The sequence below is a fragment of the Heloderma suspectum genome, chromosome 1 (genome assembly GCF_057233095.1).
Source record: "Heloderma suspectum isolate Gila_16-S chromosome 1, 16-S_ref, whole genome shotgun sequence".
Lineage (NCBI taxonomy): Eukaryota > Metazoa > Chordata > Lepidosauria > Squamata > Helodermatidae > Heloderma > Heloderma suspectum.
The window spans coordinates 43,921,731-43,934,746 of NC_139458.1; the positions used below are offsets into that span (position 1 = coordinate 43,921,731).

A 13,016-nucleotide genomic window follows, 5' to 3' on the forward strand; every position below is an offset into this window, starting at 1 on the left:
TCTCTGCCCCCAATCTTTTTTGGTTACTCTTTCTTTCCCCTGAAAGAAAGTGAAAAGGAAATGGTGGTTGTGTCCCTGGTCTGACACAATTTTGGATCCAGACTACAGTTGGAGGACCACTGGTTGAGCAAATAGAAAACAGCCTAAAACTATCCAACTAATCCCAGAGCGTATGAAAACAGCAAGTATACCTCTTAAGTAGTCTCAGTAGATAGACTTGTATTCCCAGATTTGTTGTGAAAGCTCATTAGACTAGATCAATTATGTACTGATGGGGAAAGCTGCAAAAAACAATACTAATAAAAATATTGTTAGGAGTGTTTTAGTGTACAGTCATTCTCCACACTTCTAGTAGGCCCATCAGCTTTAGGAAATAATCTGAGGGAACCAGATTATATAACTCTGTCTGCAACGCTAAATAAATTGAGAGTGGCCCTGAATGTGATTTAGTTCAAGTGTCTGTACTGGGTTCTTAATGTCCAATTTCTATTCTTAGATTAGCCTCTTTATCCAGATGATAACATGCCACTTCTCCAAAGAAACATTAAAGAATGAATACATAAATAGAAATATCGTGCCCTCTGGCTACTTTTGTAGAATCCAATCCAGAAAGGAGGTGATCTTTTGTAGATCAATGGTTTACAGGTTGCGTATGTTAATTTTAAAGATTCCCAGAATTCCCAACATGCTTTGAATGTATGTTTAATTCTGTAGCAGTACAGTGGTCTTTATCTCTCTGTGAGCTATCTAGTTAAGGCTGTTCAATTATTATAACAAGGGTTTTGCTTTTTTTTAAACCCTTAAATGTGTCCTAATTTTGAAATGAATTGTAGCAGAAAGGTATGTGCTGTTTTAAATTTTCTTATGGATGATTTAGCTTAACCATACATTATTTTCAGTTCCTCCTGAAGAATGCATATGTTCAAAATTTTAGTGAACTCCGGAATATTTTAAAATATATTCTTCAACAAATTGCTTTCTGGGCACAGATTGGCTTTGTCCTTTGGTCATTTATATTGATGACAATGATGATGATCACAATGATATGCAGTGTGGCCTTCTTTTCGATTGCATACAATACTTTCTGAGTTATTTCCCTCTTACTGTGACAGTGGCTTTAGCCCCAATCAATGTAATGAAGGGGAGCAGGAACTTTCTTTTGGGAAGAAAATAGCCTTCCTGTGCAATAAAGTTTTCTGCATTGAAAAAGTATTTTAAAACCTAGCAAACATTAGCTATAATGTTGGGCAGCTGTTAGTGCAAAATGGCTTTAAAAGAAAAGAAAACAACCTTTCGGTGGTTGGCTATTGCTGGTATGTATGTTTGGGTGGGTGGGCATCCTACGCAGTTTTTATTTTTAAGGGCCTCATATGTATGTGTCAACGTTCTTTTTATGACCTGGACCCCTTGAGCAACTTCTTAAGGATCTCTTGGCTCCTTAAGAGTCCCATCTTCCTTTTTTTAACTTTCCCCTTTCCATTAAGGTGGGATTTAGGCTGTAGACGTGGGGCGACTGACAGTCTAGACACAGAGTTTAACCACAAGAGTTTACTAGTAGATTTGAAGCAAACAAATTACAACTAAAGGTATTTACACAATAGAGCTGAGTGATACAAAAGGCATTAAAAGAAAATAAAAGTTGCAAACTGCAAGTTCCTTTGCCCTAACTGTCCTCAGACATTTCTGTGTTGACTCTTCCTGCTCACTCTTCAGACTCTGCTCCTACTTCAGGCTCTGTCTGCCTCTGCTGGTTCTGACTGTCTCTGCTGTCTTGTATACTCTTCTCCCTCAAAACCGAAAGTACTGCTTGAAGCAGGAAGAAATGAAACTTAAGTGGAGAAATGAAACTACTCCTCTCAGGGTTACCCCCTCTCAACAGAAAACTCCAGGCCTCTAAGCCTGACCTTTTTTCCCTTTGCTTCTATAGGCCTCAAACCTTCACATTGAGTTCATGTGTGCATAAATCACAGACAAAAACGATTGAAAGCATTAAAAAGAGTTTCAAAATAGCTCTTGGGAAGTGTTTTATAATTGGTTCTACTGATGGCATAGGTACTAGTCAGTAGGTGCCCACAAAGGCACTGTGTACATCTCTTCAACTAGCCTTCTTTCTCAGAGGAGAAACTGGAGTTTCCCTGGTTAAACTTCAAATAAACAGCAAACAAAAACACTCAGCAGCAACAGTATAACGAACTGGATTTTGTCCCATAGTGGGACAGAAAAAAAAATAATCAAATGGTGGGAAGCCCTCTTGTGATCAGAAAGCCTTAAACTCTGTGCACAGAGTTTGAACAGACTAAACAAACAATGCAAAAGACTTTCTGGTTTGCCTTTCACTGACTTCTGTAAATATCAACATTTCCATCTAAAAGACTTTAGTTTTTTTCCCTTTACAGCCTCTAAAAGCTTTGGCACTTTATTGCTCCCTTGTATATTCTTCAGGTTTTTGCTTGCCCTTTTTGAGTTGTTTTCTTCTAAGCATATTTTGTGTATGCAGTATTTTCCAAGAGAGCTGTGCTTTGCAGAATATGTGCTGTCCCTGCCTAAAACACCAAACCTCTTTACTCCACATCAGCATATTATAGTTTAATACTTCTAGTAATGTTTGTGAGCATTCTTATACTTATTAAATGTTCCATGGGAACTGGCAGAAATAGGTGGCGAAATTTAATGGTTCCAAGTATATTACTAGGATGTGACAAATTAATAATGTGATGTTCCAATGAAAGCTTTGAACAAAAACAATCTGCCGTCTTTTAATAAAATGTAGATTCATCCTGTAATTTGAAGGACTAAAAGATAGAATCCCATAGGAAATTACTTACGGTTTTCTATGTTCTCCAGCCCATTACACAACTAAAATGTTGCATAAAATTTTGGCTTGGAAATAAAAGTTGTGCTGGTGAATTCAAGCCATTTCCAAGACTGTCATGGCCAAGTTGTGTTTGGATTTGCACTTTCTGATGACAGCATTCTGATGGCTCATCTTGCTGCATGGGCATAATTAAAGAGAGAACATGAGAGCACAGATTCCACTTTTACCAAATTAAAATATTTCCCTGGGTAAAAGAACCATGATTGGATCCTCACTGTTGTGTTCTTTGGATCAGATCAGAGCAACTGCTCAGGGCTAATTTCCTTATAATGTCAAAGAAAAATCTGTCAAATGAGAAAATATCAAAGGAATGCTCTTTTTTGATCAGAGAACAACATACTGGTTTTCATTTTGCTCGAGAACTGTTTAACATATTTATTAAATGTATTTTCATTGCATCCTTAGGGAGTTGTAAATAATGGAGAGAATGAACCAATGACCCCATCCAAAATATGGAAATGAAAGCTTTGGGGTTTCTCCTCACACACATAACAGAGCTGTACTTTCATAGAACAAACATGCCAGAGATAGAAAAGAAGCTGGAACATACGAAATGTTGCACATGAAATAATTTCAAGTTATTTCTTTTCCATCTAGCAGCAGTGGCAGCTTCAATGAGTTTGGGCTGATTTCAGTGTTGAATAAATGTCCAAAATGGAGACACTGTAAACTATCTCAAGAGAAATTTGATGACACCCATGTCAACAGTCATCGTTAGGTGATTATCCTCAGTAACTGGTATATTTTTATATTTGTAGGATCTGTGGTGCTACTATTTCTTGTCTTCCTAGTCAGCAACACAGAAGTGGTTCATCCACACTCCTTCTCCCATTCCCCACACAAATTGCCTCATTGTGTGAGGGGTCTGATCCCAGCTACTGTGCAGCCTAGGCTTGGGGCTCATGCAGTTTCAAACTTAGCAACGTGTTCTGGTGGTTGCTGGTCTTGACCTATTATTTGCTTCCGTTCAAATAATTGAAGATATATGTGGAATGAGGGAAATACCTTCTTTCATAGAACATGTGGGTTCTTCTGGTTTTTATTCCAATGTAGTAGAGTGCCTAATGTGTTTAAATGCTGTTACTGTAGATTATCTTAGTCGCAGCCAACCACTTCCCTTTATTCAGAATTAAAACAGTCCTGGTGGTTATAGTGCTGAAGTTCTCAATTATTACTTGGAATATGGAAAAATAATAATTTTACAACACACACGTCAGTCCTGTGAACCACCTGTGACCATAGCAATTGAGGAAGGCCTTATGGCAGTGTAACATGATCAGGACCCTATGACAGCTCAGCGGCAAACTCAAAAGCACAATAGCAATAAGAAATAACAGTTAATGTAACAGCAGCATCTGTTGCTACTCATTGAACCCAGTTTTGTGTGCCAATGTCACCTTGACACTAGCCATACAGGGAAATACGACACTAGCAATGCATGGACATGGGTGGAATGTTATAATGCTATCATAGAACCCAGTCCACACTCTCTCCCACAGACTGTGCACAAACACACTCCCTGAAAGTCAAGGTGCCTCCTCTATCAGAGGTTCTCGTGCCTCAGTGCTTAGGAGGCTTATGTGTAGAACTCTAGGCCTCAGTCTTCAAGTTCTGCTGGAGAGTCAGTGCCTCCACACAGACAATATTCATAACGCTGCACATGACACATTTATATTCGTGTTCTGTGCGATGGGAACAATCATTCTGTAAGTGAGCAGTAGCCTCTTAGGCAATGAAGAATGTGCACAAGAACAGCAAATTTGCAGAAGGGAATGGCAACCTGCCTGGTAGTTGGTAGAACAGACCAATGTGATGAGAAAAATGTAATGTGGACTCCAGTCCCAGCCCTGAGAGATGTAATAAGGTCCAGCCTATATTGTGGATGTCTTGCCAGCCTCAGTCCTTGTAGATGGAAAAAGGGAGAAGCAGCAGGACTAGAACCCCAAGCTTCCTTCTCCATAAAGCAATATCCTAAACATGCAGATAGAAGAGAATGGTGTGTGCGGCGCGTAGCCAGAGCTTTTTAAAGTAACCTGCACATGCTATTTCTTGCACTGCTTGGGGGATGGGGGAATGGATAGAGGATGCGTGTAAGTAAAACTTACACTGAGGCAGAGTCCCTGCCCTCTAACCCCCCCCCCCCATTAACCCACGTGGAGTGCCTTGTGCATTCCTAGTTCCAGCAGTGTAGTTCCTGGTTGGTTTTTACATTTGGAGTTCTGAAGCAGAATATTCCAAGGTTTCTGGCAAGACAAGTGCTATCCATTTGCCCTTCTCAATTACACTGATGGGGCCTGAACTGGTTGTGTCTAATCAGGAGAGAGAAGTTGGAGTTGTGTGGATAGCCCAGTGTTTTGGGGTAGCTATGAAAAAGGGAAATTCTATAGTGGGTTCATCTGGAAAGAGACTGAAAATAAAACTGCCAACATTGTAATGCCCTTATACAAATCTATAGCACAACCGCACTTGGAATAATGTGTTCAGTTGTGGTCATCCCATCTTGAAAAAAGATATCATTGAGTTGGGAAAGGTACAGAAAGGGCATCCAAAATAGTCAGGGGCTTGGAGCACTTACCTTATGAGGAAAGGCTCAAGTGTTTAGAATGTTGTAGTTTAGAAAAGGAAGACTAAAGTTGAGGTGCGGGGCATGGTAGAGGTTTATAAAATCATGCATGATTTTATAAACATTTTCCCATGTTTAGAGGTGTTCTTCTCAATACTAGAACTTGGGATCATCAAATGAAATCGATAGGAGACAAAACAATGTACTTCTTCACAGGACAGATAGGGCTTTATCCCTCAGCTGACAGAAGACTCGGTGATCCCTGTGGAGCTTTTGCTGGTAGAATCGGGAGAGGCAGTTTTCACCAATTCCCCTTGAACCCCTGTGCCTCCCCAAATCTGTTTGAAGGTTGGGGCACCTTTCAGAACAGTGTGGGAGGTGGCATGGAGGGTTGCAGGGTGTGAGGGAAGGAGACATTGGTGAAAATCATCTCTGTCCTTTTCACTGATTGAAGTCTCCACTGGATCAAAAAAACTTCCATCAGCAGCAGGACACAATTGTATGCAATCCTTAATTAATCCATGGCATTCACTGCCACAAAATGTTTTGATGGTCACTAGATTAGATCACTTTCAAAGGGGTTTAGAGACTTTCATGGAGGATAGGGCTGTCACTGGCTATTAGCCATGATGGCTCTATGGAACTTCCAGATTCCAAAGCAGTAGTATGCCTCTGAAAACTAGCTGCTAGGGAAACACTGTGGCTGCATGTCCTCCTTGTGGCTTCCTGGAGGCATCTGGTTGACCATTGTGGGAAGCAGGATGTTGGACTGGATGGATCTTTGGCCTGATCCAGCAGGAGGCTTCCATGCTTTGCTTCAGAACTCCTGTTTTTTCAGATATGAGGGCAGACAGGTGCCACCCTGTGCTGTGATCTGAGGCTTACATTCTCCTGGTGGTGTGCTATGGTTGACTGCTGAGTTACTTGGAATTCTGTGCTCCTATGTAGTTGAGGTTGGAGGTAGGAATTGGAAAGTGAACAACTTGGGGCTTTCCATTAGCTCCAGTCAGAGTGTTTTAATTTATGCCACCCCTTTTCCATAGGCATAACCAGCATAAGCTTCTGTCTAAGTGTCAGTCTTTCTCCGTTATGTCCCAAACAACCCTCATTATTCCCATCTACACTGGCACTATTGCAGCAATCCTGTCCTACCCAGCAGGTGTAATTCAGGGAAAGGATTGCTCTGTTAATAATTCTCCCTTAGTCTCTTCTGTCCAATAAATGCTGACACTTTAAACTAAACTGTTGTGATTGGGACAGTTGTCGTCTTGGGTGAAAGATGTCAGTTGAGAAAAAACCTCAGCACTAAAGTGTAAAATTAAATCATTTTGCTTTTGGATAAATCTTCAGATGTTTGATATGATTTGCTCTCTGGATTCTGATTATTTGCTAGATGGAAGAATTTACAGAGAGTATCAGCAATTGTGGTTCTCCCTGCCAATTCTGGAAGAAATAAAGGCAAACTAAGCAGCAACAATCAAAGCTCCCATCCTGTTCTCCCTGGGATAGCCTGAGTGCTACTGCTGCTGACTAAGGCTACCTAAGTGATGCTGGCCCTTTTCCAACTCATTTATTCCCTGACGTTGAGTTTTCCACTTTGGCTCAACCTTCCTTAGCACTGTAATGCCAGCTTAACTCTGATCCACTAGCATAATAAATACTATATAGTGGTTGAAGTGGAAGGGCCCTGACCCTCCCAGTAGGAATATGCCTCTCCACCTTTGTTATGGCATATGAGTCTTTAATAACTAAGTCAGTGTTTGCTGGTTGCTTAAAATTATAGGGGTCTAGGAATCTGCAAGGCTGCAGCTGCTCAAAAATAAGGAACTATGGCCTTTAGCAGAGAACATGTTGATTACCGTGAAACCCTGCTTTCCTGTTTTCATCTGTTTTTGGAACACAGCATAGGTCCCATCCACCTTTCTATGCCTCCATGTACCATATATTTAGCTTATAGGACTTATCCTTCATTTCTAATGGTGATGGGAGAGCTCTCCCAGGTTTGAATCGACTTGCCTCAGATTGAACCAAGTTATTTACGAAATAATTTCGAAAATAGCCTGGCTTAATCCAAGCCAGTCTGAACTGATTTAGACCCCATCATACTCTCAATCAGTAACGCAATGGCATTTGATCCATAATCTCACTCCCACTCATTTACTTGGCTGCTGCTGCTGCTTCTGGAAAGAAGGTCTGTCCCCCTGATCTGCATTGTACAAGGAGCAATGCAAGTAAACCTAGGAAAAATGCAGAGGCTATGTTAGCAGTAGTAAGATGCCATTGTTCTCCACATAAAGAAAGCACAGCAATGTCTGGTGGCTTCACATCTACAATTGGACCAGGCCTAGTTGCCTGAAGCCCATATCTACTTGCAGTAGGTAGCCAGGCAAATGCTTTATTGCAAGACTGACTTATATATTGTACATATGCAACGTATTGCTTTACTCCTAGTTTTAACCCATATTTAGAGAATTTTTGCAGCTTTGAAGCTTCCCTGGAGCTTCTTGAATTTGGGAAATCAATTTCTTTGAAATTGGTTTTTGTAAAGGGTTCTAAATGTTATGTACAAAATGTAAATGCAATGTCGCAACTGTAAAGAGTTTTCGTAATTCAACATTGCAGACTCATTACATGCATTATCATAATAGACTCCAACAACTCATGCAAATAATGTTTCTAGTACCTAATGTACTATAGCAGCTGAATATCTGACGTTTTTACAAAATTTTTGATGCATTTTAGTGTGGTGATGGTTACCATGCATGGATCAATGAGGCTGAATGTGTGCATCATGTAGCAGAGTGCACACACAAACTAGAGCAGTTAGCACGGCGGTTGTACCTGGGGGAGGGAGTACCTCCATCTTTCATTTGAGATGTTTTATATGATATGGTTCTGTGATATGTCACTTCTGTGGCAAGCATCTGGAAAAAGAGCATTGCTTTTAAGCACACAAGTTCCCATATTGAAAAACAAAGCATACTGAGTAATGCTGGATCGGGCCCCTATATTTCCCTGTAGTGGACAAAAGAAGAAAAGGCTTCACTCTAGTCTACTCTAGTTGACCTAGTGCAGAGCTGGTTGGCCAGTGTCATGTGTCGGTGTTGGTTGAGCCACGTGGCAACAGCCACACCACTGCCTCGCTCTTGCCGGTCTTCCATGTGGCTGCTTTTGTTCCATGCCAGGCATAAGGGCAGGGAGTATTGAATGTTGAAGTATGTCTTATGTATATATTGCAGTGAATGGCCAACATTTAGGGAAAGTTGACATTCACGTGTGAATGCTGACAATCCCAGACATATTTTGTGAAAGTCTGATAGCTGATAAATTTATTTCTGCACTTTTTGGACATAACTTCAGTTGTTGCCAGTTTTGTTTCGGTCACTGACAACATTCACTGGTGTGTATCTTTGGGTTTGTGGAGAGGTGATTTTTTTCTGGTATTGTCAACATTCATATGTGAATGTCACCGTTTGCCATATGTTTGAAGTTCCCTGTAACATATGCGTGCAAGGTCTGCTTTTCATTCTGAAATTTCTTACACGGAGGTTCATGCTATTTTGTAATGCAAATGTTCACGCAAGTGATCTCTGCTTCAGCTTCTAGATGTGTACACAAGGTTACAAAAATAAACTTCTTTTTATTGTTGTTGTACCTCAATTTTACATGATGCCTTATAGAGTTATGCAGGCAAAATAGATCCCTGTCCCTAAGCAGCTTACAATCAAAGACAGACAGTGGGGAAGACAACGGAGGGAGGGAGGGAGAGAGAGAGAGAAAATGAGAGATGGGAAAGAATGCAGGCAAATGCTGTTACACATACTTAAAGCTTGGATATGAAGAACGAAGATTAGGAAGATAAACCGAAGGCCACGTGGGAAAGGTGGGTTTTGAGGAGGGATTTGAAGGAAGGGAAAGGTGGCACGATGTACATCTGCAGGGAAGGGAGTTCCAAACTTAAGGGACACCAAGAGAGAATGGCCAGCATAATGTAAAAGAGCAGGAAACCTTTGCTCAGTTGAGGGTAGTAGAGCTGGAGGAGCAGAAGTCACAGGCAAGTTGACAAGTTAAGGTGGGCCGTTCTTCATGGCCACTCCCATTATGTAATTGCAACTGGGACTTGGAACAAAATTTGCTATGTGTTTCCACACCCCTCAGAGGAGTTCTTCTGTTTAGGATGCTGCCTGGCCTAGAAGAGGAGCCTAGTAGTCCTGTTCTGGTCTTGTGGGGAGGGGTGGAAGGGGAAAAAGGTGCTGTTTTGTTCTTTCCCACCTCCCTGAGGCTTTCTTGTGTTGTGCTACATAGCACTAGAGAGCTCAGGTTTGGGGCTGACCTTTTTTAGCTATATATCAGGAGAGGCAGGTGGCCTTTCCTTACTCCTGCAACATCTGTGTATAGTTCAGGTTACATGTGGATTTGTGCACATGAAATTGTAGCCTGACAAGCCGCTCCTCAGTGTATAGCAGCATCTTTGGCACTGGTAACTACTGTGCTTGCCTTGTTGGTAAACATGTGGATGGTGGCCCTCAACTTGAAGAAATCAATGAGAAAATGAGTTGCTAATTTGAGGGACAACCCTCTGCCATCTTCAGTTTGTTGGATTTGCAATCAGGAAGTCTATAATTAAAGTTCTGTTGATTGAATTGTTCTTTCTGGAAACAATTTTCATTGAAGTCAAACTGACAGCACCTTATGGTTTTTCTGTAGCGTAGGCAGAGCAAATCTGCCAAATGTGACACATAGATGTACCACTTTACTACATGCACACACCAAAGTTTACTTTGGTTTGCTCATGTGGCTGTTTAAAAAGTGTGCCCCTAACCCCCTTTATTGGTTATGTTTACCCATCTAATGTGATTCTAACATCAGGACACATCTCATCAATTGCAGGTTTGTATGTTTTTTGGAGTAGCATGTTCACTTATTACTTATGACAAGTAAACTGTGTTAATCTCCCCCTTAACCCTCCCACCCCAGGAAAAGCATACTGTAGTTACATTTCTGGATTGTGGTTTCTTTTGGTCTTAAACTTTTGCAAATATAAAGTTTAACATTGAGAGAGGAAATTTCATTATATTTAATAATAATTTTTATTTTCTTTTTTTAAAGAATAAAAGGATAAGTAGTGAAGATGACAGTCTAATGAGGATAGAGGAAGTCAGATCACATCTTCATGACCAGCTGCGATGTCTACAAAATGAACAGGAATCCATCCTCTCTATGATAGGAAGTGAAATTGATGCAGCTTGTGAAGTCCTTTCTAGGGATTCATTGGAGAAATTCACAGTAATTATGAGTTCTTATTCAGCCTTACATTTTATTCTTGTTCATTGACTAAATGAGCATGAATTTTATTTTGTTTGTTTATTTTAATTGCTTACTACATTTCTATACTATCCAATAGTTGGACCTCTCTGGGTAGTTCACAGAATAGAGATAAAAGGATAAAATATAAGAACAACAAAACTTAACATAAAATCTGAAACACGTTAAAACAGCCATAGAATAAAACCAAAGTAAAACCGACAGAAGATGTCAACGGCAGTGGAAGGATCTAAAAAGCACTAAAACATTTCTAAAAGTGAGGGACATAATTGCTTGGAAGAATAAAAAGGTAGAAAACTTACCAGTGCAAAAAAGACAACAATATAGGTACCAGGTGAGCTTTTGTTGGGGAAGGCATTCCACATCCAGGGTGCCACCACTGAAAAGGCTGTCTCTCTAGTAGCCACCCACCTCACCTCATTTGGCAGGAGCACCTGGAGAAGGATCTAAGAAGGTGAGCTTAGCAGTCTGGGTATATACAGGAGCCATTTCATACATGGCTGGTAGTTTAATTCACTCTTGAATTAAACTACCCGCCATGCATTTTATGAAACAGAAAATTACGTGTACTTGGTAATCTTCTGTCTTTTTAAAAATGGCATTTTCCATATGAAGCGTTCATACCAATCAGTCATTTCTATCTACCTTATTGGGTGATAATACCTGCATTCATAGGCCTAATCTGTACAAATAAACAGTCCCATATGTTCTTGTAACCTTTCCTCATAGGGGAATTGCTCCAGCCCCTTGATCATTTTAGTTGCCCTTTTCTGCACTTTACTAACTCTACATTATCCTTTATTAAGTGCGGTAACCAGAGGAGATTTAGGGTGGGTTGAGACCTGAGGTTTCTGGGGGGAGTGTTGGTTTTAACGGATCAAAGCAGGTGCCAGGCCTCTGAAACGCTGTTGGGCAGGAGGTGGATTTGCGTGAGTGGTGTGTGTGTGTGTGAGTGGGGTATATGTTGTGTGTGAGTGCTGTGTGTGTATGTGTGTGTGTGTGTGTATGTGCACATGTGTGGCCCCTTACTACTTCAGCAGACACCCGGTGAAGTTCTTGGGGTTAAAAAGTTGTACACCCCTGGTGTAAACAATGCCATCGCCAGAAGTTGTTTTAAGTTAGTCATGTGACCCTATAAAGAATGGCATCCTATTGTTCTTGCCCAGTATATCATAACCTTCCAGATTGCATATTATATCATGTTGGCATGGTGAGAACATAGTTTGCTATTCTACATTAACTCCCTTACTAAATAATATTCGTATCTTGAAGTAGAAAACCTATTGCCATAATCTATTCATGCTGTGTGTCAAGATGATGTCTGCATTTCTTACTCTAGGGCACACAAAATACACCCTTCTGCTTTAGCAAATCATGAAGATAATATGTTAAATGTATTTTGTTAATACTGAGTATTGTGTTGAATTTTATCTAAAAGTGAAAAATATTCCTACACTTTCATACTAAAAACTGAAAGTTTACCAGTTCTAGGGATGGGTGAGAAATTAGTTTGGTTTGCATTTCAATGCAGCCTTCCCATATTTACCTTTCTTGGACCTAAACACAAACCAGGATGCAGTTTACCATTGAAAGCCATACATTTCTGAAGTTTGCGATGCAGTTTATAAAAAGAAAAAAGTATGCATTTGCACGCAAAAATATGTATATTTGAAAAAAAATGCATTCAAACCCTTTATTCAGTGGAAAAATCACTTTTAAAAATGTGTACATTTGAAAAGAAAACACATACAAAATGCTTATTTTACTTTTTTTGTACTGACTAAGGGAAAAAATATAATCCTATGTGAAATTGGGACAGAACAAATTTAACATTGGAAAAATGAGATCCTGAGCAAAATCGAACTTGACAGATTTGCCAATCCCTAACCAGTTTCTATTCTTATTACATAAGTCTTATGCAGTATCTTAAATTTCTGAAGCTTCTCAACAAAACTTCAGAATATCATTTTTATAGAAATTCTTCAATGTAGTCTCCCTTTCTAACTGTTTCAGAAGTAATTTAGAAGCTACCCTGTTTTATATCTCAGCTAAAAAATGTTAAGAATGGTAGCAGAGATTAATGTGTGTGCGGTTTTATTCTCTACAGTTTTCTGTAGCTATTTTAATTTTGTGAACCCTTTGCGAGTTTCCAGATGTTTGCAGCGCATGTACCTATACAGTTCTGTGTTTGCCACCAATCTATTCTACCAGCTTCTCTAAATTAAAGTATAACCATGTGCCCTTTGTGTCTGT

At 40.0% G+C, this 13,016-nt stretch overlaps 1 protein-coding gene across 13 annotated transcripts in view; it reads left to right on the top strand.

Moving 5' to 3' along the window:
- The window catches only part of CEP128 (centrosomal protein 128), a 270,101-nt gene that overhangs the window by 82,418 nt on the left and 174,667 nt on the right, over positions 1–13,016 (top strand). For all 13 annotated transcript variants that reach the window (XM_084841323.1, XM_084841327.1, XM_084841325.1 and 10 more), the window contains one exon: positions 10,548–10,724. In XM_084841323.1, coding sequence (XP_084697449.1) covers positions 10,548–10,724 — 177 coding nt within the window. The remainder of the gene's footprint in view (positions 1–10,547; positions 10,725–13,016) is intronic.